The 25,933-nt window shown below is 31.0% G+C and overlaps 1 protein-coding gene across 1 annotated transcript in view; it reads right to left on the reverse strand.

The window, feature by feature from the left end:
* The window catches only part of COL11A1 (collagen type XI alpha 1 chain), a 257,944-nt gene that overhangs the window by 110,702 nt on the left and 121,309 nt on the right, over positions 1-25,933 (reverse strand). Inside the window, exons 27-35 of the mRNA XM_074262824.1 lie at positions 25,573-25,626; positions 25,446-25,490; positions 16,041-16,094; positions 14,636-14,743; positions 5,630-5,683; positions 1,833-1,886; positions 540-584; positions 341-394; positions 190-234 (exon numbers count right to left, since the gene is read on the reverse strand). Of these exons, the coding sequence (XP_074118925.1) occupies positions 190-234; positions 341-394; positions 540-584; positions 1,833-1,886; positions 5,630-5,683; positions 14,636-14,743; positions 16,041-16,094; positions 25,446-25,490; positions 25,573-25,626 (513 nt within the window). The remainder of the gene's footprint in view (positions 1-189; positions 235-340; positions 395-539; positions 585-1,832; positions 1,887-5,629; positions 5,684-14,635; positions 14,744-16,040; positions 16,095-25,445; positions 25,491-25,572; positions 25,627-25,933) is intronic.

Raw genomic sequence — 25,933 nt, forward strand, 5'->3', positions numbered from 1 at the left:
ATAACAGTCTGTCTAATTGCAGTATAGATTGAATGTGCACATGTCATGCAGCTCTAGACTGCTCTGTGCATGTGATGAATATATATATATATATATATATATATATATATATATATATATATATATGTATGTATACATATTAACCAGCTACAAAAACACATTTCTATCTATAGTATGCATTGAACTTACTCTTTCACCAGGAGGACCAGGTGGACCATCACTCCCTGAAGTACCCTGAGGAAAGGGAAAAAAGAGGAAAAAATAATTTAACAACATTCCTTTTCCCTATCAGAAAGCTTCTCACCAGAACCAGAAAGCTAAAGAAAGCCTGTCACTTTACCTTTGGGCCTGGTTTTCCTGTGGGACCCCTTGCACCTCTTGAACCTCGTGGCCCCTGAGGATTTAAAAACAAGTCAGAGAAGACTGATCCTGTGCCAAATATTTTTCAGAAATAGAATCAATTTTCTCTTTAAAAATTCCTCAAAATATTGAATTTAAAATACAAATACAAAACCTGCTAGTTAAATGAAGGTACCTACCGTTGGACCACGTTGTCCCCGGGGGCCTGGTTTGCCAGCTACACCCTGCCAAAACAGTTCAAATAGTTTTAGAATATAGTATATTAGAGTGAATTACAGATCTGGGGATAAATGAGGTGCTATGAAACCCTCCCAAGATTAATATGTCATTTTTTTGTCTATTTAAATCTTCCATATTTTAACTGATTAAATTAATGGACAGTTTATGTAGGCTAGATTGACTCGTGGGAACTATTTATACTATTACAAGATATACTTTTACTACAGGATTTTACTACAGTCCTACAAGGAAATATTGGAGACAAGGGCACTATAGAATCAAGACTCGAAATTGCAAGTCTAACTCTCTTATATTAAGTAATTTAACACCGATTAAGGGGAAAAGGATGCGATGGGATTTGAATCCAGTAAAATTACAGACTTTGTTCACTATGGAAATTACAGAATGGAATGCAAATAAACAGAATAGAAAATCTAATAGAAATGTTATTTTTAAGGAAAAAAAGTCTAAATAAGGAACTTCAATAAATGGACATATCATGGTATAATTCACCCAAATACTACCAGATTTTTTAAAATGAGGTATCTCACTTTTCACTCATCATTTTAAATGATTTTAATCACTTTCTAAATACAGCAAAATTCATTTACTGTATTTGCACAATTTTTACTACATTCAGTAGATATTAATATGTATTTCTATTAAACTCCTTTGTTTCAGGCAATAATTATTATTCTTGGAGAACAAAACAAATTGAACAGTGTTTTGATTTCATTGGGTTGCTGCATGTATAATGGGGATAAGAATAAAGTCTGCTGATATAATTCTCTCACAAATTTGTTTAAAGCACAATGATTTTTTAGTTGCTAATTAAGATGAATTGGAGGTATATCCAATGGATACATTACCTCAGTGTGACTTAATACCTTGCTAAAATACTCTGACCTAAGGTTTCCAAGACAACTTTTACTTCTGATAGTTCCATCAGTTTTCTAAAAACATGATAAATCTCTTTGAGTTGAATTTCAGAGACAGCAGAAAAATGATCTCCCTATTTTGTCTTACAGATACAGTCTTTACAGAACATCATAAGAGTTTTTCCCATTTGCTTTGATAGACAAAGCAGAATCTTGAAGCTTATTATTAGTTTATGTCTGCAATTAACACAAGTTTCCCATCCTACTTGCTGCCTTCTGAATTTGTAGGAACAAATATCTGACACAAGATCATTCACAAAACTGCCAGTACAATTCTATTTAAATGTATATGAAAAAAATCCTTATATAGCATACCCTGGCACCTTTTTCTCCATTGGCACCTGGGAACCCTGGAAAACCAGTGGAACCCTATACAAGAAACACATGTTAAAAATAAATTGTAAATGCTTGTTGATAGTTTCAACTGTATAGTCTATCTTTAATTTAAAACAAAATAAGCTTGAAAAAGAGTGTTATACTTAAATCAGATCTTTTTTTTTTTTCCCAAGACACAATACAGCTTTGGTTCATATATTTTAAAATTAGCTTACCATAATACTTGAAACTCTGAATGCATTAAAATATCAAGAGATAAAATGAATTTTAGCTTTCACTTCAAAAGGAAAGAACTGATCAAATAATGCATTTCCCCCTAAGGTGAAACCAAATAAAAAAAGGAAAAAAAAATGAACATAACAAGATTTTATGAGATATTAATTCCACATTTTTCCTTAAAGCTCTGTGAATAGATTTTCTTCTTATTCAATATAAATTACTTGGAAGGCACAGGATAGACATGAAATGAATAGCTTTTCTCTATAGAATTTATTTTATTTACTTACAATATTAACAAAAGACTTGGTTATTAACAAAAGATGGAATATAATAACTAATTGAATATAGTATTAACTTCCAGTAACTGAATTAATAAGAACTTATTAAATGTTTTATATTGAGCTCACATTTTAATTGTGCAGAAAATATGCAAAGAAATAATTACACACAGGGCAAACTGGAGTTAGAGGATCATGCATAGGACCTCTCAATATGGTTTTGGATTCAAGCTCTTGTGGATAAGTTTTTTTTTTTTTTTTCATTTTTATCTTTCAATTTCCAAGGCTTAACATAGTGTTGAGTCATAAGAGTCATTTGAAAAAATAATCACTGATAGAAAAATTCCACTCAGCAAACAATTATTAAAAGCCTAAGATATGGCTAATTCCTAATTAGGAATTGGGCCACTGAGAGACTTCTCAGTGTAAATAAACCCATTTTTGTTAAAAAAAAAGCCTAAGTTATATGTATGTATACACATATATGTGTGTGTGTATCTATCTATCTATCTATCTATTATCTATCTATCTATCTATCTATCTATCTATGCTTGTATATGTAGGGAAGGAGGTAGAGATAGAAACAGAGACAGACAAAGACAAAGAGAAAGTTAAGAAGAAAGAAAGTGATAAAAGCAAATAAGAGAGAGCAAGATATAGCTAGAGAGACATAAAAAGAAAATGAAATATAGTAAAGAGATACTTTGAAGGTAGAAATAACAAAATTTAGCAACACATTTGTTATGAAGGGTGACTGAGAATGAGCAATTGAGGATGACATTAAAGTTATGAATCTCTAGGTGAATGGAAAAATGGTAGTTTTGTTGTAGTAATAGGAAATTTGAAAAGTAATGAGGTTTTGAGAAGAAAAATACTAAGTTCACTTTTAGTCTACTAAGTACAAGATGTTTACAATATATACAGTTTGAGAAACTTAAAATGTAGGTGGTAATATGACTAGAGTTCAGGAGAAAAACTAGGGCTATTATATAGACTTGGAAATAATCCTTGAAAATAACAGGGATACTAATTGAATCTGTGGGAACTGATGCCATCAATAAGGAGAAAAGAAGACAACAGAGAAAAGAGCATTCAGAATTTGTAGATATAATATAGATGAATAATCAGTAAAAGAGATTGAGACAGAGCAATAGAACAGATAGGAGTAATGTTACCAAAAAAACTTGTGAAGAGAGTATACAGAAGGAGAGGTGATCAATAGTGTTAAATGGGGCATCTAGAGGCAAGTCAGAGAGAGTGTTGGATCTGAATGAAGTAAAGATCTGAGTTTAAATTTGGTCTCAGAAACCTTAGTTGTGGAACTTAACTTCTCTCATTCTGTTTTCTCATAAGTACAATGAAGAAAAATACAGTACTTGCCTTGCTGAATTTGAAGTGGACTCAGACAGCATTGTTACATATTTTCCCTCAATTCCATTTGATAAAGGAGGAAAATGTTGAAGGTAATGCAATATTGGGGGTTTAGCAAAGCACAACCAGTGGTATGTGGGGAAGAGGCAATCATGGTGGGGAATAATGTGCAGCATTTGCAAATTGGTTCACCAAAGGGTTGACATAGTAAAGAGAGAAGAATATAGTTGGTGCAAGGTTAACAACCTAAAGAACCAAGGAGTAGAAGGATAAAAAGCAGTGATGATGGGGAAGGACATGGGGTGATAAGGCTGATAAAAAGACGGAATGATAAAATATTATGATCAGATAAATATTCTGAGTTCATGAGCAAGCAAATAGGACACTTATGAGTGAATGACAAAATTATCTCTGTGTAAGTTGGGTAGAGAAGGAATATTATGTTGCAGGAATAGAATAAATTGAAGAAGTGGAAGCTTTGGATGTTTGAGGGAGCATTAGTATGTATATTGATGAGGGAAAGTGATAGGAAGGAAAGATTGTGAGCAAAACACCAAATCAGTTGAAGAAAGAAGGAGAATTCTCCAGGACTCAGTAGATAACAATCAATAAACATTTATTATAAATGCCTACTATGTGACCTACTAAGTCACTACTATCTGGATAAGATTATGATGATAATGTGATGATGATGATGATGATGATGATGATGATGATGATGATAAAAATAAGTATTTTAATATATTTCCTACTATGTGCCTAATATTATGCTAAGCATTTATAAATATCTCATTTGATTCCCACCACAACTATAAGGGAAAAAAAGAGTGTTATTAGTATCTTTATTTTACATATGAGGAAACTGAGGAAAGTAGAAGTTAAGTGACTTACATAATGTTACATAGCTAGATATTCTGATTTCCCCTACACTCACTCTTGCCATCACCATAACTGGTAAATTGGAGCATATGAGAGAAGTAGCCAGTAATAGAAAGTAGTGAGAATATATTAGGATTAGATAGGAAAGAGAAGAATATATTAATATACAAATATGCATGCACACACACATGTTAGGCTGAGAACAGTATATAATCCAGAAAACACAGAGATGGTTAATTTAATAACAGAGTAGTCTATTAACATACCAGTGTCAATACTGTGTCCATTTGATGATAGTTTCCAGAGCAAGAAGTGGAAAAGAGATGCAGGAAAAAGTGTCATAGTGTGCAGCTAAGGATGGATTTTAATTTGAATATTTAGAGGGACCCAGATTAACAAACTTGTAAACACATTTCTGTAACATAGGCACACATATAAGACAAGCTTGTTTATAATATTTTGCTTAAAAATAAATAAGATAAATTATCTTTATATATCAGATAGATCAAAATTATAAAAGAAAGCCTATTTAGTTAATATTTAAAAATTAATTGAGGTGAAAAAAAAAAAAGTGAAAAAAAAAAAAAAGGTGAAAATTAAAAAAAAAAAAAAAAAAACTATAAACATGCTTCTTTCATTCCACATAGTTGCCAAGAGGATATTTGAAGTAAAAGGGGAGGCAGTAAAGTAGTTAATTCCATAAGAGAAAAATTTTGAAGGGTAAAACATTTTTTGTACATAACTGTTCTGAAGTCTGCATAATTTCAAATGTAATTCATACATTGAAGAAATCATAAATGTAATTACTAATATTTTCTGGAACAAACTAGGATCTTTTCTTTTTTCTTTCTTTCTTACTCTCTTACATTCAAAATTGTCCATATTTTGTCTGATTTCCGTTTGGGTTATGCATTATATGTTACTTATGAAACTTTAGAATTTCTTGCTAAAAATAAATCTATATGGAATATTACTCTGATGTTTCTCTTAAAAAATAATTTTGTTTGGACATAATTATTTTTTTTTTACCTTTGGACCTTGTCTTCCTGGATATCCTGGTAATCCTGGAACTCCAAGTTTTCCCTGAATTAAAAAAAAAGACAAAAAAAAGACCATTGTCTAAATTGACAAATTGAAATATCATATTAAATATTTTAAGTATTTTAGTCGATAACAATTGCATAACATTCTCATCTTTTTCTGGACTTATTTAAGATTATTCTGCAGCATTATTATATTTGACTTAAAGTTCTCTATTTGGAAGAGAAAAGAAAACTTATTTTTGGAAGGTGTCAACATTCTAGCCAAGAACAAATTAGCATAGGAGAAATAAAACAGTTAGAATGCTTAGATTTCTTTGCTTGGGAAAAGTAGTATTTATAATAGTGCAAGGAAAATTCTGGATATATGCATCTGTCTATCATTTATATATTTATATCATATATGCTTCCTGAAAGTCTTGATATAATTTCTTTGTCAATTCTATAATCCATAATATTTTCCTACTAGTTCAATAATCATCTCATGATGGAGAGGAGAGCCAGAAATTTTGCCTCCCACCAATATGGGGAAATGTCCAATGGTCTTAATGTGCAATTGATGAGCAATTACCCAGAATGTGCATTGAAAAATCAAATCCTGGTTCAATCACTTAATACTAATGTACTTAACCTTTCATGGCCTCAATTCTTGATCTGTAAAATGAAGAAGTTGGACTTAGTGCTATCTAAGGTCCCTTCCTGTCTTAATCTATTTTCTTAAGGACCTCTATTTCCTTAATTTTAAAATTAAGGAACCAGGTAAAATGAACTATTAGAAACCTGATAATTCTACAATACTCTAATTATCTTGAAAATTAGAAAGGGGAAGTCTTTTTTATCCCTCTCTTTTCCTCTACCACACCATTTCTATTTTTGTATGTCTACATATATACATATAATTATTTCCCCTAACAAGATATAGATTCATTGAGACTACTGATTATTTCACTTTTTTGTTTCTATAGAAAGTGCATAATATAGTGTCTGGCACCTAGTAGATAATTAACAAATTCCTATTATTTAATTGATTATTGTTGTAGTAAAATAAATAAATAAAAAGCTACTTGGAGGCCTCAAGTCAGAATATTTAAGTTTGAATCACAATTTCAACATTTAATAGATAGCTTTTTTTTCTCAATAGGAGTCTCAGTTTTCTCTCTGTAATAATATGGGCAATAATAATTGTTCTAGTTACCTCACAGTTGTGAGAAAAACATTTTGTAAACTTAAAGTTCTCTAAAAGTATGAATTCTTATTTTTATTTCTCTGTATAGTCCTCAGATTCTTGTCAAAGGTTTATGCTAAAATAATATTAGCTGAGAATTCTAGTCCTGGTTCTAGGTTAGCTTCTCTATTACTCTGGCTACTCTGAACAGAATAAAATAAATAATCCCTACAAACATACTCACAAACAATATTTAACTTGGGCCTTCTTGGCCACTAGGGAACATCATACAGGTGAACTGTTAAGAGTAAACAATCTTTTTACTTAAACTTGTCATTTTCTTTTATTAATGTGGAGGTATCGATTGCAATCTCTTCTATATAGACCAAAAAAAAATAGCAAACAGAATATAGTGTTTTGTGAGATCATTATTTCAAAATACATGCTTCTCCTGAGTAGACTGATAATTTATTTGTGATTCCTAAAGGATACAAATGAGAAGTTATAGTGAATAAGATTAATTGCATATAATACGTGAGAATTATATGTATGATTGCAATTTGTATGTAGTCATCATTTTATCTATCTATCTTTATATGTACATGTACATATATATATATATACTTACACAAGTCACTTTTTGGTTTTCATGTAAAGTTCAGAAAACATTTGAGAAGTGATGTAATCAACATTTCTCAAGGTTTGGGAATTCTGTATAAAATTTTACCTGGGGATGATCTACTTGATCTACTTGGTAGTGGTGGTGATAGAGATAAGAAGATTATTGCTATAGTAATGTAAACCTATGGAAATATTAATCTCATAGAGGAAAAGCCTAAATATATTCTTCTATTTGTGAAACATTATTACTTTTAGAGATTGTATCCTGTTGTAGAAATTTTGGAATCTTGAGAGGATTGTGAATTCTTTTAGGCTACTTCTATGTATGTACACATTCTATATTATATTGAATAGTCTAGATTCAGTTCAAAGTATATCAAGTTCAATATAGTATCTTCTACATCAAGGCACTGTATTTAATTCTGGGAATATAAAGATGAAAAATTTTAGACTCCTTTTCCACAGCACATTTTGAATTTAATAAAGAGAAAATGACACACGTGTATATAAACATAGTGAAATTTGAATATTAAGTGCAGAGAAAAAAAAACAAAAATCAAAATGTCTAGGTGGGAAGAATGACAGTTTATTAATAATTGAACTCCATATTGCTAATATAATTGGAAAGTAACCTTTAAATTAATCCTAGTTAATTATTAGATTAATTAATATTTAAATGCTTAGGTGTTTCACAATTCTGAATATTCCTTGACTTGTCTTAATCATCATATTGATTAATTTAGATGGTTATTCTATACACAAAAGAATCAATCAAAAAGAACCTCATCCTGTTGGTTCAAAAATATGAAATGAAGAATTAAGTTTTGAAATATACATAAGCAAAGATACATGTTTATATTAAAGTGAAATTAATTACTATGTAATCTTAACTAATGGTTTTGAATTTATTTTCTGTGTCCTTAAGTTATTATATCCATAAATATTTTCCTTTCATAAGAGTTCTACAAATATTTAATCATGGAAAACCTATCTTAGTAAGGATGTAATCCAACTTCTAATTTTAACAGATAAGGAAACTGAGTTGCAATGGAGGAGTAACTTTCCCACAGTTAGAGAGATCATAAAAGTGAGAATATGATTTAAATAGATCTTAATAAGTATAAGCAAATACAGTTAAAATTTGAAAAAAATTTTGCATAATTCACGTATATTTATTTCTTTTTAAATTATGCTTCAAGTTTCAGATATAAAGAAAATACTTTTACATTTCCAACTATCCTTTTCTTTTAACAAGACTTCTAGCAACATAAGAATTTCTATGATTTCTAAAAGCATAGATGTAAAGATAGAGAGACCAAAGGCAGGAGGTGGGGAGAATAATATTTTTTTTAACTTCAAAGTCTTAAGAGGTGTTATTTTACTGCTACAAATTTATCCTGAATTACCATTTAGTTCCCCTAGTTCCACCAATATAAATGGCTTTAAGGCAACAGTCCTGAATTTCTTTTCATGAAATGCCCTTTGATTTCTCACTGGCTGGATGACTGTCAAAAAGTTTTTGGAATATTCATTCATGAAGTGATTCTACAAGGCAATTAAAGTTTAAAATTGCTGTTTTTCAACATTTGGACTGGCCTTTCAGCTTTTTTATACTATTCAAATATATCAGTAGCATTGAGCAAAAAGTTTACTCAAAGTATATTTCAATAGATGTCTTTCCACTAATCCAGATTACAATTCTCTAGTGCCTTATGAGATCACTTTCCTATATTTCTGTGATTGAAAAAAAAAAAAAACCTCATCATTTAACAATGACCTTCCTAGGGCCTCTAGGATCTTAATTACTTTGGTTCTTGATTTTAATTACTTTGGTTCTTGATTAATAGATATAGAATCTATTATTGGGTTTGTACTTGAGGTTTAGATACTACGATAGAATTTTCAGTGTTTGGGTTCTATTGACGTAAATGCCAGTGAGATTCATCTTCCTGAAGCAAAAGAGGAAGACTTTAATGCAAAAGAAAGAACATGAAAAGAAAAATAAAACATAAAAAACTAACTTATCTTTCAACTGTAGAATGCCCACAATAAGTCTTCTGACTTTAGGATGACAATATGTGCTATAGTGAACATGGAATACTAAACTCTAATCCTATCTCAAAAATTACTTGTTTGACATATACAAGTTATATGACTTTTCTCAGTGTTGGTTCCTTATCTGTAGAATGAGGATAATAAAGACATTTATCTACTCTAGTAGGGTTCAGCTAAGATCAAGTGATATAATATATTTAAGCTATTATTATCATCATTATAAAGTAGGGATAAAAATTAGGCAACATAGTTATAGGTTGCCAGGTCTGGAGTGAGGAGGACTAAGTTCAAATTTGGTCTTAGATTGATATTATGTGACTCTGGGTTAGTCAATTAATTCTATTTGCCTCAGTTTCCCATTTATATAATGAGTTTGAGAAGAAAATAGAAAACCACTTGTATCTTTGCAAAGAAAATCCCAAATGGGGTCATGAAAAATCTAACACAATTGAAAAAATTACTGAATAACAACAACAGCAAAAGAGATAGGGATTGAATCTGTAATTCCATTGTTATATGGAGTACCAAATAAGTAAATGCTTTGGTCAATGTCAGCATCTTTTCAGTAACATATTGCCATAAACTGTGGGGATTTTTTTCCAGTATTTTGAAAATTCTATTTCAATATAATTGTTTCCCTTTTTAGTGATATGTATTTTATTATATTAATTTAAAATATTATTCTGAGAAGATACACATATTTCATTAGACTTCCAAGCTTTTTTTCTTATAGAACTCTCTATAGTAAGTGATTTGTTCAGGTTCAGACAGTCACCATATGTCATAAGTAAGACCTGAACTTTGGTCTTCTTGGTAGTAAAGCTGTCTCTCTATTCCACCACAATGGCTCTCTTATTGTATTGCACCTTCATTAAAATAAATCACTCTTTAGTTTTAGACCTCCAAAAAAATGTCAACTTTCATGCTAATCTTATGTGTATGTGTGTATGTATATATGAATGAATGTATAAATATATGTGCATATATGCATATGTCAGTGAGGAAAGATTAAAAATCAGCATCTAGCTAGCAATTCTCTGCTTCAAAATTGTCTTTGATAAAACAAAAAAGGATAAAAAAGTACTAGAAAAGGAAGGCAACAAGCATTAGTTAAGCATTTATTTTGTGTCAGATACTGTTCTAAATATTTTGCAAATCTTATATTATTTGATCATCATTTGATTTAGATTTGAACAGAGATATTCTTGATTTGAGGGCCAGCATTCTACCCACTTTGTTTATGAACTTACTTGAGATACAGAGAGATTAAATCAAGGAGACAAGATTTCTTTGGTACTTATTTGAAAGATTTCTGAGGAAAGGGACTATGTAATTTTTTTAGAAGGTATTCTGCATAGAGTAGATTCTTAGTGAATAATTGTTGAACTTAATCTGTCATACATGAAATAATACCTAAGGTGTCTGAAGAAAAATGGCATAAACCTTAACGTGCCCAAAATATTTAAAGAAAAGTCATTCAATTCCAGGGTCTTAGAAGTCAGATTATAATGCTTAAAGGCAAATTTATTATTTGAAGACATGTTTCTAATAGTCTTCTGTATTAATTTAAAACCACAATATTATTTCAAGTTTACATAATAAGCGTTACTATTTATATTGTTGTTGTTCAGTCGTTTCAGTCATGTCCAACTCTCATTGACCTCATTTGGGATTTTCTTGGTATACATACTAGCATAATTTTCCATTTCCTTCTCCAGCTCATTTTATAAATGAGGAAATTGAAGTAAACAAGATTAAGTGACTTTCCCAGGATCACACAACTAGTGAATATCTTAGGCTGAATTTGAACTTAAAGTCTTTCTAACTCTGATCTTGCAAACAAAAATCAAACATCGACTCTCTATTCACACACAATAAAACTTAGGTGCTTCAAAATACATGATATAGTAACCATGGGAGTAGAATTTGAATTCAGGTTTGTTTTTTTTTTTTTTTTTGGTTTTTTTGGACTTCTAAGACTCTATTCACCATGGCATGCTGCTTCTAAAAATTAGAAACTGCCACCTAAAAATAGATCATATGATCAGAAATAGGCACAAATCAGATGGAGTTAGTTTCTTTAACAGTGGAAAATCACATTTATAAAGCTACAAACTTACACATATTCCTTACTCTAAAGTTTCCTTTTGTTTAGGAGAGAGAATTTCTTTTAAAATGGTCCAATCTTTATTAAAGAGCTATTTATTTCATAAAGAGGGCCCATCATTTCATATTTACATAAATTCCCTCTCTCTGATTCTAAAACATTAAACTGTTCAACATATCTTATCATTGTTCAAACGAATTAACCAAAAATAATGAGATTAAAAGAAAAGGCAAGGCCAGATCATTTTATTCCCTGTAATAGTGATCTCAAGAGTGCTCAGAACCTTATGCATGGAAATGAATATTTTAATGTGTCTGAAAAGACAAGGAGTTCATCACACACCATCTTTATGACCTTTCTATCACAGAGAGAATTGGAAAGTTGTCTGATTCAATATCAACAATGCATAGGTAAGCAGTGTAGGGGAGGGAGAGAAGGGAAGCAAACAAGCAGTAAGAAGCATACTTTTAATGATGCCCCCTTGGATACATTAAGTTATCATCACTTGTTTTATGCTATTGATTTCAAGGTTAATGAAACTCCCTAATTACGATCACAAAGCCATTTGTGTTCTATGTTAATTGCTGCATTAGAGGAATTGATTCTTTTTATGTGTTTTTACTTGTGCTCTGCTACAAGATAGCTTAAGAGTGGATTTGGATCAAAGCACTCACATAGAATTTAGGAAATCCTGCAAAGAAAAATGGTCTAAAATTTCTCCTTCAGATGATGGCATTTAAGGAAAGAGAGGATTGCTGATGAATAGTGAAGTGAAAGGAATCCAGGGATAGTTTCAAATCACTGATATTGTGATTTTCCAAATTAGGTCTTTGACAGGATGAAGAGTGGAGTGAGGAATCAAAGTTTATCCAATAGCAGTTATCTGCGGCAAAGGAAGTATCTTGGCAAAGTGGGGAGATAAGTGGAATGATAAAGGAAGGGGGAAATGAATAAGGGGGTCTTTCACTTCGTGGCCTTTTCACTGACCTCATCTCTCCCATCAAGCTGATTATTATGAGCTCTGTAATAGATTCAGGAGTAACATGCCACAGTGAGAAAATGGAAATAAGAAGCTGACTTAGCAATGCATTTATGGTAATTGTGTCAATAGGATGAGGCTACTTCTCTTCTGCCTGAAAATACATCCTCATCTCAGAATATAATGAAAACAAAGAGCCCAAAAGCAAAGGGACCTTCCCTTTAAGATTGGCTTCTATCTAATCTGAACATACCTCATGCCCACACAATTGGTCATATGTAATTTCCCCAATTAGAATGCACACTTATTGAGAGCAAGGACCATGTTTTTTTTTTTTTTTTTTCTTTCTTGTTATCTCCAAAGATTATAACAGTATCACACATAAGAAATATTTGCTGATCAACTAGCTGTCAGATACAACTTTGAAATATTTTCTTTACTATTTTTTTACAACTTGGAAATTCTTAAAGGAACATTATTATTCCATAAATTAAAAATAAAATTTACATCTATTACTCTTTCTCTTTTTGCTTCTCTTTGTCTCTCTACTTCACTGTGTGTATGTATGCAAAGACATATGTGTGTGTGCATGTTCACATAGTTTCATCCACATTGATCAGCCACTTTTCCTCTTCTTTTTTATCCAGTGCATTTATTTTTAGTCCCTATCTTCTAAATTGAATTTTTCTGGTTGGCATTTCCTCTTTTGGCTTTCTCTCTTAAAAAATTACACAGAAGAAAACAAAAGAACAAGGAACACTAAAATATTTATTTCTACTTTTCATAAATGGTTTTCCATTGTCTAAGAAACTATCTCCTTCTAATTTGTTAATATTCATCTATATTTTATATGTAGTTATTTTATATAAAATTTCTGAATAAAATTAATTGAAAGCCATCCTCAGAGTCAAAAAAACCTGAATATGTTGTCCTACACAGACACAGACAGGCTAGATCATTCTAGGAATCTCACCTAGCTTCTCATTTCTCTAGGCAATTCTCTAAGACTGAGTTGAAGAGATGTGTCAATACACATTAATAGAGAGAACTGCCACATGTCTTACAACATAATGGTTATATCTTGTTCACTATTAAATTCTGTATGATGTCTAACATGTTGCAGTTTCAGTTATCAAAAATCAGAATCTGTTCATATTCACAGTACTGGAAAAATTGATTTTTTTTTCCCTTAGTCTACACATGAATAATGTCCAGATTAGAGTTAAGACTAGGTAAAGCTAGATATCACCTCATATGAGATAGGAGAGGCACAGAAAGGCCTCCCATTTTCCCCTTCCCCCAACACTTCTTGTAAGAAACTCTCTTATCTCTTTATATTTGTTTATTCTTTTGTTATTCATTTGTATATTCCACATTCTAGATTTGGTCTTGCTTTGTATTTTGCTTATACATTTATGTAGACTATTCCCTCTTGCCAAGAAAATGTTGTTTTCAAATATATATCTCTTGAAATCATTCAATTCTTTAAGGATTCAACATAACTGCTCTTTCTCTGTAAAGTCTTCATTTAATCATTAAAATGAATAATTCCCTTTTCTTTCTCTTATGTAGTTATCACAATGATTTTTTCTAGAGACTATTTTTTTTGAGTTATGCTGATTTGTGAGTGTTTCCTTCATATCTCCTATTAGATGATAAACTTCTTGAAAACAGAGACTCTTGTTTTCCATGATTTCATTCCTAAAACTGGGACAATATATTATATATTTAATAACAGTTGTTTAATTAACCTGAAACTTCTAGTATATAAATGTAAATGATGAAGGAATATATGGCAAATCCTATGTGGTTCAGAGGACTGTAATATAAAACAAGAAGGCAAGGCCTTGACATTGGGACAACTTAGATATAGAGTAAAGAGATATATAGTTCATGTATTCACTAATCAATTATACATAGTTTTCCTTCATATCTGATTAATTCAACTTAAAGATATGGAGAATTGTAAAATCAAAATGTAATTAAAATAATACTTAATGATGTATCACCTTGAACAAGCAATTTGGAAGTCTGGACAGCCCTTCCTCATGAAAATTTAATTACTAACCTTCTCCCCAGCTTGACCAGGACCACCAGGGTCTCCAGTTGGACCTGCTCTACCTTTAGGACCTTCAGGGCCATCTTCTCCTCTTGGGCCCACTTGTCCAACTTCTCCCTGAAACAAAAGAAATCAAAAGTATAAGAAATGAAAATAGAATTATATACAAAATCAACAGAGTTGATTTTGTGTATAAAGCATATTAATTGATTGCTAAAAAAAGTTATATATTTCTTTATACATCATTACTAAAATGAATTAGAAAACTTTAAAGAATATTGAAAGAAACAAACCAATGCAAATGAACATAGAATTATATTAAACCTACAGGAGCCATTTGTCACAACAGTATAAATTATGTTAATCTTCAAATCTAAGCTACAGATATTGAAGAGGAAAGGAAGTTTTGGGCTTTAGTGACTATTCAGTGATTTGTTTTAGTCTAGAAAAGTCACTAGGAAAGTAATAGCATATAATGATTTAATATGATATATGCTAGATATTAAAGCTGGAAGGGACCTTAGAGGCCATTGAATCCATTCCCGTTGTTTTACAGATGAAGTAAACAGAAGTTAAAATGACTTGTTGGGGATAATACACCTAGAAAGCAGAATTTCAGCTCAGGAATTCCTGACTTTAAATCCAGCATTTAATCTATTATGCCTTCTAGTAGCCTAAAACCGTGTGTTTCAGGTCTACATTGGAGATAAAGATAATGACTTCTGCTTGGAACATAAATTTTTACTGTTTCAAAAGAAAGGCATTAACTCGCCTCCCCCCTTTAAAGAAGCAATTTTGATTAGCATTTATCTTATTAACTAAGGACTATATCTGTAAGTTATGAATTTTATTTTCCCATTAGAAAATTTAAATTGATAAAGTAGTTGACTCATATTTCTGAGTTTGATGGATCCCATTCACCAAAAGAGTAGACTTAGTCGATGCCACAAAGAGTACCTTCTAAAGAAAGTCAAGTGAATGATTCTTGGAGTCCACAAGAGGCAAAATAAAACCTTAATTCAGTTATATGCCAGGAAAAGTCACAAAGGCCAGTAATTGCTTCTTTTAAATGTACTATTTGTAATGAACTCCTTTTTTTGTTCCCATTAAAAAAAAAGATATGCCCAAATACCTAAACTTGGTGGACATTTACAACTACTTATCCCTGAATATGTTTTTATAATGTAAGATGCTATCATATCACATATGGAACATTTTTGCTAAAATAATAACTAAAGAAAATAAGTTTCCAATGATTTCTACAAGAAACTTTTAAAAACAGATCACAAAATTAAAAAATATATATGTTAGCATAGATATTAATAGATCAAATGTCTCTCCATTTTGGGGGTACAGTTATTGAGATGATAAATTTTCACTTGTATGAATTACAATAAAATTTTTTTTTACTCACTCTGTCACCTTTAAGACCCATGTCTCCTTTAAATCCAGGGAAACCATCTTCACCCTAAATAAAAAATGAGCACCATATATCTATTTAATTATATCAACAGCATTCTATAATTAGTTAAATATTAAATATTCTCAGTTAATTTATATAAATCACTTGTAAAATTGAAAAGAGAAAAATTTCTGATGGGGAAAATATTTCTTCTTAGATTTGTGGAAAAAAATAATTTATCAATTATTGGGTTTGGGACCTTAGAGAACATCTGATCTTAACTCATTGATACATTGGGAGGGAAATTAGCAAGAATCTATACTGTAATACATATAAAAGGTAATTATTTATCTTTTGCTTAAATACTTCCAATATGAGGGAAACTTATTCCTAAATTAGCTAACTTCTACTATTGGGAAATTTTCCCTTAGACCAAGTATAATTTTGTCTTTTTTTCCCCCAATGTCAAATCATCATTTCTAATTCTATTCTCTGGACCCAAACAAATAAATCAAATTCCTCCTCTATTTGTCAGCTCTTGAAATGTTTTAAGTCAGCTATCCCTTCCCTATTGACTTCCTCCCCAACCTATCTTTTCTTCTCCAATTTAAATAAACCCATTAATCTTAAATATCTTCATATGCACAGCCTTCATGATCTTGATTGACCTTCTTTTGCCTCTCTTCAACTTATAAAATTCCTATCAAAAGCTGATGTTTTAAACTGAACACAAATATGATATTCCTGAAAACTGTAAAGATAAATTTATTTATAAGTCCAGTAACTACAAATTTAAACAAATTTAAAGACATATACATATATATGTGTATATATATATATATATATATATATATATATATATATACACATATATGTGTGTGTGTGCATGCACACACACACACACGCACGCATATATATATATATATATGATGTTCTAATAGATAGAATAAGCAGATCATGGCTTTGAATACATACTCTCTAAATGTATTCTTTACTATAACTGAAAGAATAAGATTCTATTCTATTTATGACTGAATTCTGTACATGTTAATGAATCAACTAGACCTATGGTTCAGCCAATAGAATTATTCAGATACCACTATATTATCAAATTTGTTGCTAGTGTACTTTATCAAAGATGTCAAACATGTTGATCATGGGCCATGTTATCCACAACACTACTGAATGAAGCCTGAAACAAATTAAAACATAATTGGAAAATATTTAATAAAAATACAATAAATAGGGATTCTTGTATGCCTTAGTTGTCCTTGTTTCTATTTGAGTTCAATAAAATTATTTAGGAGACATGTAGAAGCGTATAACTCATTCAAACATACATGAACTATTTTCTTTGAAGAGCTATATACTTATTAACATTCTCAGGGATCCAATAGCCAAGTTACATTTTGATTTCGATCTGACTTCAAAAACCAAGTAATTTCATATATCTGACAATAAATTGAAACTTTCTTCATTCATTTTTAATTTTTCAAAACAGATAATGAATAAATACTTAATTTCTAACAGGAGTATTAAAAGCAGGCTTTGGGAAAGACAAGATTTGGTTATGACCAATGTGTAAAAGCTCAAAATGACCACTTAATTTCCTATTGACTAATGTTTTTCCCAAAGTATAACATTATAATTACATGATTGTCATGTTTCAAATATTTTATTATTTAAGATAAAACTAGTAATCATTTTAGAGCTTTTGATTTTTAAACATGGGCATATCCATAAAGAAAAGTCTATCAATGAGATTTGAACTTTATAAAACTTTGTTTTTTCAATGTCTAATCATTAAATCGAAGTAAACTAGATTAATGTAGATATACTTGCAGAGATGAGCAAATCATGCAGTATATGAGGATAAATGATGAACAGATAATGAAAAATCGATAGTAATGGATACTCCATTTGGTATCTGTGCCCCATCAATAAGACAGAGGGAATACTTATGAGAAGACAAAGGCATTGATTGCATAGGATTGGTAGCTGTGTATGAACTATGATCTGCATCTTGAAAGAGCTACCCATATTGGTCATAAACCCGTTAATAATAAATCATAGACCCATTGTGATAGTCAAGTCCTAGATTGTTCTGATGTAGTGATGTTGTCAATTAATGGAGCTGTTAATTCCCCAAATGATCAATCCAAATTTATCAAATGAAATAGATGGAAACAATGCTGCTTGAGATCTAGAGATTGTACATGAAATGAGAAACTCTATTTCAATCCTAATTCTGTCTACTTTAGCAGCACATGAATTACAATCATATCATGTTACACTTGGAAAGTAACTAAGAGATTGATTCATGCTCCTCTTTTTGTAGATAAGCTACGAAGGCTATGAAAGATATTAACAACATCAAGTTTTTTCCAAAAGCATGTGATCAGGATCTTCTCACTTTGGTGTAATGCACAGAATACTGGACTAGGAATCAGAAAGATAAGTTCCAGTCCTGCTTCTGACATTAGTGGCTGTGGGACAATAGGCAAATCTCTTTCTTAGGGCACAGATTTGTGACATTACAATGTTATATGTAAAGTAATTTGTGAAATTTAAAGTTCTATGGAAATGTTAGTTATTATCTATTATTAATTATTGTTATTATCTATATGAAAAATTGAACTAGATTTTGAATCACAGAACAAGGTTCAAATCTTGTTACTACTTTTATGTTTTGGGGAAAATTATTGAACATCTCTGGGCCTCATTTTCTCATCTACAAAATAAAGATAGGTTAGATAATCCATTGAATCTCTTCCCATTCTTAATCCTATGAGTAATAGAGGTCCTGGGAAATAATCAAGAAAAGGAACATTTAGAAAAGTTATCTTTAAACACCTTTCCTTTATTTGTTGGATTTGACCATGTTGGACTGAACCATTAGGAGATACAGAGAAAAAAAAAAGAACTTCTCATTAGGGATGCTCCAGGAGATAGTAAATCTCTTTATAATGTCTTTGAAAGAGGTTGAAGGATTACTTATTGGGACATTTATAATTGACAGCTTCATGCTTATAATGGGGACTAGATAAGGTGACATATGGAATTTCTTCTTAATGTATGATTCTATAAAATATCAAATATTTCCCTCCTAAATTTCAACTAAGGTCTTTTAGATTTTTCCATATATATATGATTTCTCTTATCTATGAATTTTTTTCACAACTTCTACCATACATGGGCTGGCAAATTTGCTCATGAATGAATCCTGGGAAGCATCTTCCTCACCTCCTGCAAATCATCAGTTACTCTTATCTTACAGGAGAAAAAAGGGAGAAAAACATCTACACCAGGTACAGTTTTTATTTAAATTCATTGCCAATAGAACTTCTAAACTCTTATGATATTCTATCGTAGACAAATAATAACTGATGGTTTGGTTGTTGAATACTGCTTGTCCAATTCCTACACTCAGTACTTGGCCTTAGAATTGACAATATATACTGACAGTGTCACTATAATTTTCAGAATTTGATAGTATCACCAAAATATCCTCATATGTTCAAAACATGTTACTGTTTTTCAGAATAGTAAATAGAAAAATTATCTATACTAAACTTTCAGGATCTTAGCAGGAACCATGAAGTTTTTTTTTTGTTTGTTTGTTTGTTTGTTTTTTTTTTTTCCTTACAAAGATGAAACAAAATGGATAAAGCTCTACTCATTTAAACTGTTCTTTGATTGATGCCAAACTCATTCAAGATACTTTTGAAAATATAAGGTAATTAAGCCTGATTTCTATTATTTGAAAGCATATTTTGTTTGGGTGGAGGTGGGGGGAGTAAGGGAAGAGGAAGCTGCCAAAAGTGTACATTGCTTTATTCATTCAAATGAATGTGGAGAATCAGTATACTAGACAAATGAATACTGATATCATTCTATAGTTTATTCTTTAGTTATCTATGCTTTTTAGAGGCAATGTGGCTTAGAAGTATTTTCTGACCTAACAACATCTCATTTAAATAAATGGGTTATATACTATTTACACAAAGCCCATAAAAATAAACATATAAGGATTTTTTCTTTCATAATCAGAAACATTTTTGTGATTAACTTTCCAGGTTGTAAAAAAATAAAGGAGATTGACAAAAAAATTCATGTGCATGAAAATTTTTCTATCTGGCCTTCAAATATTTTCTTCAATATATGCATTTTCTTTGGAAAGACAAGATGGGGTAATATTTGGGAAGATAAATGTTGGCCTTTTACTTATTATAAGAAATAAAATATTGTATAATAGAACCTTTAAACCCCAAGTTCTATTTCTAAATAAACACAAATTTTATATCTTTTTTAGCATGATAATGGGGAGGGTAGAATACGAGAAAAAATGCTTATCGAATGCTTAATTAAATCCCTGGGCCTTATACTTGAATAACTAAATTATTCTAGCTATGTAAGGGGGCACTCAAAGGAAATCAACAATACAGCTTAGTTTTCCCACCTGAATTAGATGCTTTTATTTTCCCAAAGACCATCTAGATAATTACAAGAATACAAATAAAAAGTCTACAAATCAGTTAATGACCCACATACTCAAAGGCTTGTCAGAGAAATTCAAGCACAGGAAATCATCAATTGATTCACATATTTTCTATCATAATAGTAAAAGTACAATATAAATGGCTATTTGTAAATCTGAAAATAGGACTCCCCTAAAACTCCTGGTTAAAAGTATGTAAAAAAGCATTGATCCTCCCAACACTAACCTATCTTTAAAGCTATTAAAGACATGTTCTGGCTTGACAAGAAATGAAGATGTAGATAAGATGCCTTAGAAGACATAAAATCCTATGTAAATGTGAGTGATCTTCCAATACTCTTGCTGTTATCTCATTCATTTTTTCTTTTGTATGAGTTCAGGCTAGAAATAACCCCAGGATAAGTTTTTATTCTATTATTCTTATTCACTTAATGATTTCTGGACTAACTGAAGGAGGATTAAATGATTTGGTTACTGAGAACAGGGATGAAAGCTCATCTGTAGACTTATCAAAAGCATCCTTGGGTAAACTCTAATAACAGAAAAATTTTGAAGACTTAATTCAAAAGTATTTTTTATGCAAAGTTAATTTCCTCATAATGTGCTCTTAATCAATAAGCATTTAATAAGCACCTACTGTGCTAAACAACTGAAGATACAAAGAAAGGAAAAAGACAATCCCTTTTTCTTTTTTTTCTTCCCTGAGGCTGGGGTTAAGTGACTTCCCCAGGGTCACACATCTAGGAAGTGTTAAGTGTCTAAGACCAAATTTGAACTTGCGTCCTCCTGAATTCAAGCCTGGTGTTCTATCCACTGCTCCACCTAGCTGCCCCCAGCAATCTCTTTTTCAAAAAGCTTTCACCGTTATATAGGTTGGCTAATGCACTTGAAAGATAGACCCAATTGTATTTAGGAGTGATGATGATGTATATAAGAGCAAACAGAACCATATTGGCTAAACTGTCTCCATTCATAATCTCCTGCAAAAAAGTTAGCAATCAACTCAATATCTAACATGATGAATGGGACAGAACATTCCTTGCAAGCACTACATATCCATTAATGATTTTAGATACTAGACGCTGATACTTATCTTTTTGCTATCCAACTACAGACCATCCATATTGGATAATATTCTGAGTCTGAGTCCCCTAACCTTTGGTTATCTCCTCAAGTCCAATGAGTATATATTATCTCCATTCAGATAATTCCCCAAATTACATATCTATTCTTCACCTCAATCCTAAATTCTAGGCTTCTACCACCAACTGACAGCTGAACTTTTGCTTTTATATAATTCCATTTGAAATCCAAGAAGGAAATCTTATCTCTTTTCTAGACACCTATGTTCACAACATCACAGTCAATTTTAAGGTTTCAATCCATTTCTAGTTTCTTTTAATTTATTTCTCTGTACATATTATACAAATAAGCTATGTGCTTGTTGCTCTTCATAAGCTACACATAATCTCCCAACTTTGTATTTTCCTTATTTGTCTCCTATGAATGATATCTTCTCTCTCTTCATATTCACCTTCCAGACCCTCAGCATTCTTTAAGATGCAGCTCAACTTCCACATTCCTTTACACATCTTCTGATTTTCTTCAGCATCTCAGTTTCACCCACCTCTGGTGCACGTTGTTACTTGAGATTGCCTTCTATTTATACTTGCATATCTTGAATATACATAAATTACACACACACACACACACACACACACACACACAGAGAGAGTGATTTCCTACATTAGAATGGGAGAATGGGAGCTCCATGAGGTCAAGGATTTGCTTTTCTTTGTATTCAACTCTTAACACAGTAATAGGCATAAAATAAGAGATCAATAAATGCTTCTTCATTAACTTCAATATCTTTCAATCATGTATTGGAATTTGTTGTCTATTCTTATCACATCGCACTCTGTGTAGCCACCTTAATTCAGGGCTTCTTCATCTTTCCCCTAGACACCTGATTTGTCTCCTTTCTTATAAATTTTTATCACTTTGATCCATGCTCCAAAGCCTGCTAATAGTTATTTCTAAGTCCTGGGTTTGACCATGTCAGTTTCCTGATTCACTTTCCTGAATCCCTGATTCTGTGACTCTCCAAGGCTAAGGATAAATCGTCATTTATAGTCCTTCAAAATAGCACTCCAACTTACATTACTAAGATAAATTCATTACACTCCCTTTCATATTATACTGATTTAAGCCCTACTCAATATTTTTAAAATTCAGCTACTTGATGATGGTGTTGATGTTATTTCTTTAAGAAACTCCAACCTACCATTGTGACTTTTCCACTCATTTCTAGAATGTTCTTCTTCATCATGATTATTTCTTGAAATCCTAAAACTCCATTCTAGATTTAATTTAGGTTGGCATTTCCTCACCTCTCCTTCCATAGTTCTTAAGTTCATAGGACTTACTCAACCCTCCTGAAATTACTTTGTATTATTTTACTGAATACATATCATTCTTCCCAACAGAATAAGTATATTGGAAACCAGGAGTGCTTAATTTTTTATTTTTGTATCCCAATGCCTGGCATATAGTAGGGGCTCCAAAAATTTATGTTGAATGGAACTGAATCTTTCTTATTAAATTCTAGCTTAAGATTGACTTAGGAGCAATATTTCTATAAGAATAAAGGAGGATATTTTCTTGTTCTCAGATTATACATAGGAAAGTTGGGAAATAGCCATTGAAATGAATTTAACAATTTAAATAAATTAGATGTAAAAAATACAAATACACATATAAATGCATTAGAAGAATATCATTGAATAAAAGAAATGTGGTCATCTGACGAGAATTAATGTATGCATGAAGGTAATAGACACACACATACACATACTCATATAAGTTTGGTCTTTTCATAAAGTTCTTATGCTTCTATGAATCAGGCAGAAAAACCTGGATTTATTTATTTATTTATTTTGCTGAGGCAATTGGGGTTAAGTGACTTGTCCAGGGTCACACAGCCAGGAAGTGTTAAGTGTCTGAAGCCAAATTTGAACTCAGGTCCTCCTGACTTCTATCCATTGCACCACCTAGTTCTCCCAAAAAGCTGGATTTTCAAACAACACTCCAGAAAAGCATAAGATCTTCCAGTTTCTAGTAAGATAATTTCTAAAATGGTCAGTGAAAAACTAACTTTCCTTGATCTTTCTCTAACAACATAATCTACCTCATGGCTAGGGCATTTTTTTCTGGCTGTTCTCCATGTTCTTTCTTCTACATTCCCCTGTCTTTCTCATTTTACTTAAGTGTTAGTTAAAATACCATTTTATAGGAAGATTTGTCTATCCCCTCTTGATTCTGTTTTTCCTCTGTAATTATTACCTATTTATTTTGAATATAGCCCTCTTTTTGGTATATGTTTGTTGATACCCTCTTTAGATTGTGAGTTCCTCAAGGACAAATCTATCTTTTTCCTTTCTTTGTATTCTCAATGATTACTTACTGCCTGGCACATCCTAGAGCTTAATAAATGCCTAGACAGACTGACCATAATATGAGGACATTCCTAGTTAAAATTCAGGTAAGCAAAACTAGGTGGTTAGCCAGCAAGTAATGACATAATCAGAAGTATTGCATATGAAAAGCAGCTATTTTTTCTTGTTATAACAATTAATAAAAAACTGTGTACTAAGATACAGAAGGGTTGCAATATGCATTAGGGGCAAAGTACCCAAACATATGAAGCTACCAAAAGTTGAAGCCTAAGGAAATAATATTGAGTACACAAAAAAAATGATAATTCATTAATGGCAGAATTGTTGGTTTTTGGATAATCCTTTAGGCTATTTATATACAACCATCTCTACAACATCTTTGGAATCAATAAAAAACTCAAATTTAAAATGTGTTTCCTTCCAAAAATAAAAATAGATGGAATTCTCTGGCTTCTTATGTGCTTTGAATTTTATTACTAATAGTCCTGAAGTAAATGAATGATGTTTATCTTTCTGGAATCTAGGCTGGAGGAATTTGGAAGGTTAATTAGTCCAAACCCACTCTTTTATATATGAGGAAAATGAAGTGACTGTAACAAGACCACAGAGGTAAGTAAAAATGTTGAAATTGAAATTAGTCTTCTGAGTCCAAATGCCAAGATAATTTTACAATATATTTTTAACCCACAATAAAATATTGAGTATGCTATTAGACACTGTAACAGGAAATGAACATACAAAGCAAAATAAGAAATAGTTTCTGACCTCAAGAAGCTTACATGCTATGCTAAATTTATGCGAGAAGGTATATAAACACATAATTTTGATGCCATTAAATATTTTTGCAAAAATTATAGTGTCTAAAGATTGTGAAAAATACTAATACATTCAGTTTAATGATTTGTGTATAAAATGTTATACAGATATTCATGTTAATAAATGAATAAATGGTTGCTGAATACAGTATTTCATGCAAGACACAAGGCTAGGTGCTGCAAGCAAAGTAAAGATTTAAAAAAATCTTAGTACTTTGTTCAAGCACCTTGAAATATAGTAGTTTTAATAATCTAAAGATATTCAGTGAGGGAAAAGTCAGGGAAAGAGATATGTGAAAATTGACTGAGAGGAACAAGAAAGGTTATATTAAGAAGCATTTGAGGTGGCCCTTAGAGAACATAAAGAAATTCAACAAAGATATGGCAAGGATGACATGTAATTTCTGAACCGCAACAACTCTTTGTCAGTTATTCTGGAAACTACAATCTAATTCAATGAAAAATGTCAATCATGTTCAGGAACCAAATGTTTTTGTGAAGATTGAGTTAAAGTTAGGATGAGGATTAGGTAAAGATTTCTCCCTCACATGATTTTTGCTCTTAGCTAAAATTAGACTGTTTATACTTTAGCCAAGATAAATGAGCTTTATATTGAAATAATATAAAACATGGAAAAACCAAACCTTACCTTTTCACCTTTAGAGCCCTTAAGACCTCTTACACCATCAGCACCCTATATAACAAATTAGAAAGATCCAATAAGAATGAGATTTCCGTATTTAAATTAGTCAGTTAGAAGAATCCTTAATACTTACCTTCACACCACGCGGACCAGGATAACCAATAGGACCCTGTGGTCCAGGAGGGCCCTGAAAAAGAGTGAATAAATTGAAAATAAATTTTATTTGTTAATTCATAAAGAACTTTTTTTTTTTGCAAATAAGTTTTTTCTAAATGATAATTAGTTTTAGTTTATTTTTTTAGATTGAATTTGAGGAAAATTTTCTGCAATATATTGCTAATTTGTAAAGAAAATTCTGACAGATTCATGAGACTTTTTATCATTTATATTTAATTGAGTGAATATACAAACTAGCTACTTAGTTGTCTCCAGTTGTGATAAAATTATAATTTAAGGCAATATCTATATCAGATTCCCTGATATAAAAAACAACA

Source organism: Sminthopsis crassicaudata, chromosome 4 (assembly GCF_048593235.1).
Source record: "Sminthopsis crassicaudata isolate SCR6 chromosome 4, ASM4859323v1, whole genome shotgun sequence".
In the NCBI taxonomy this organism is placed as follows: Eukaryota; Metazoa; Chordata; class Mammalia; order Dasyuromorphia; family Dasyuridae; genus Sminthopsis; species Sminthopsis crassicaudata.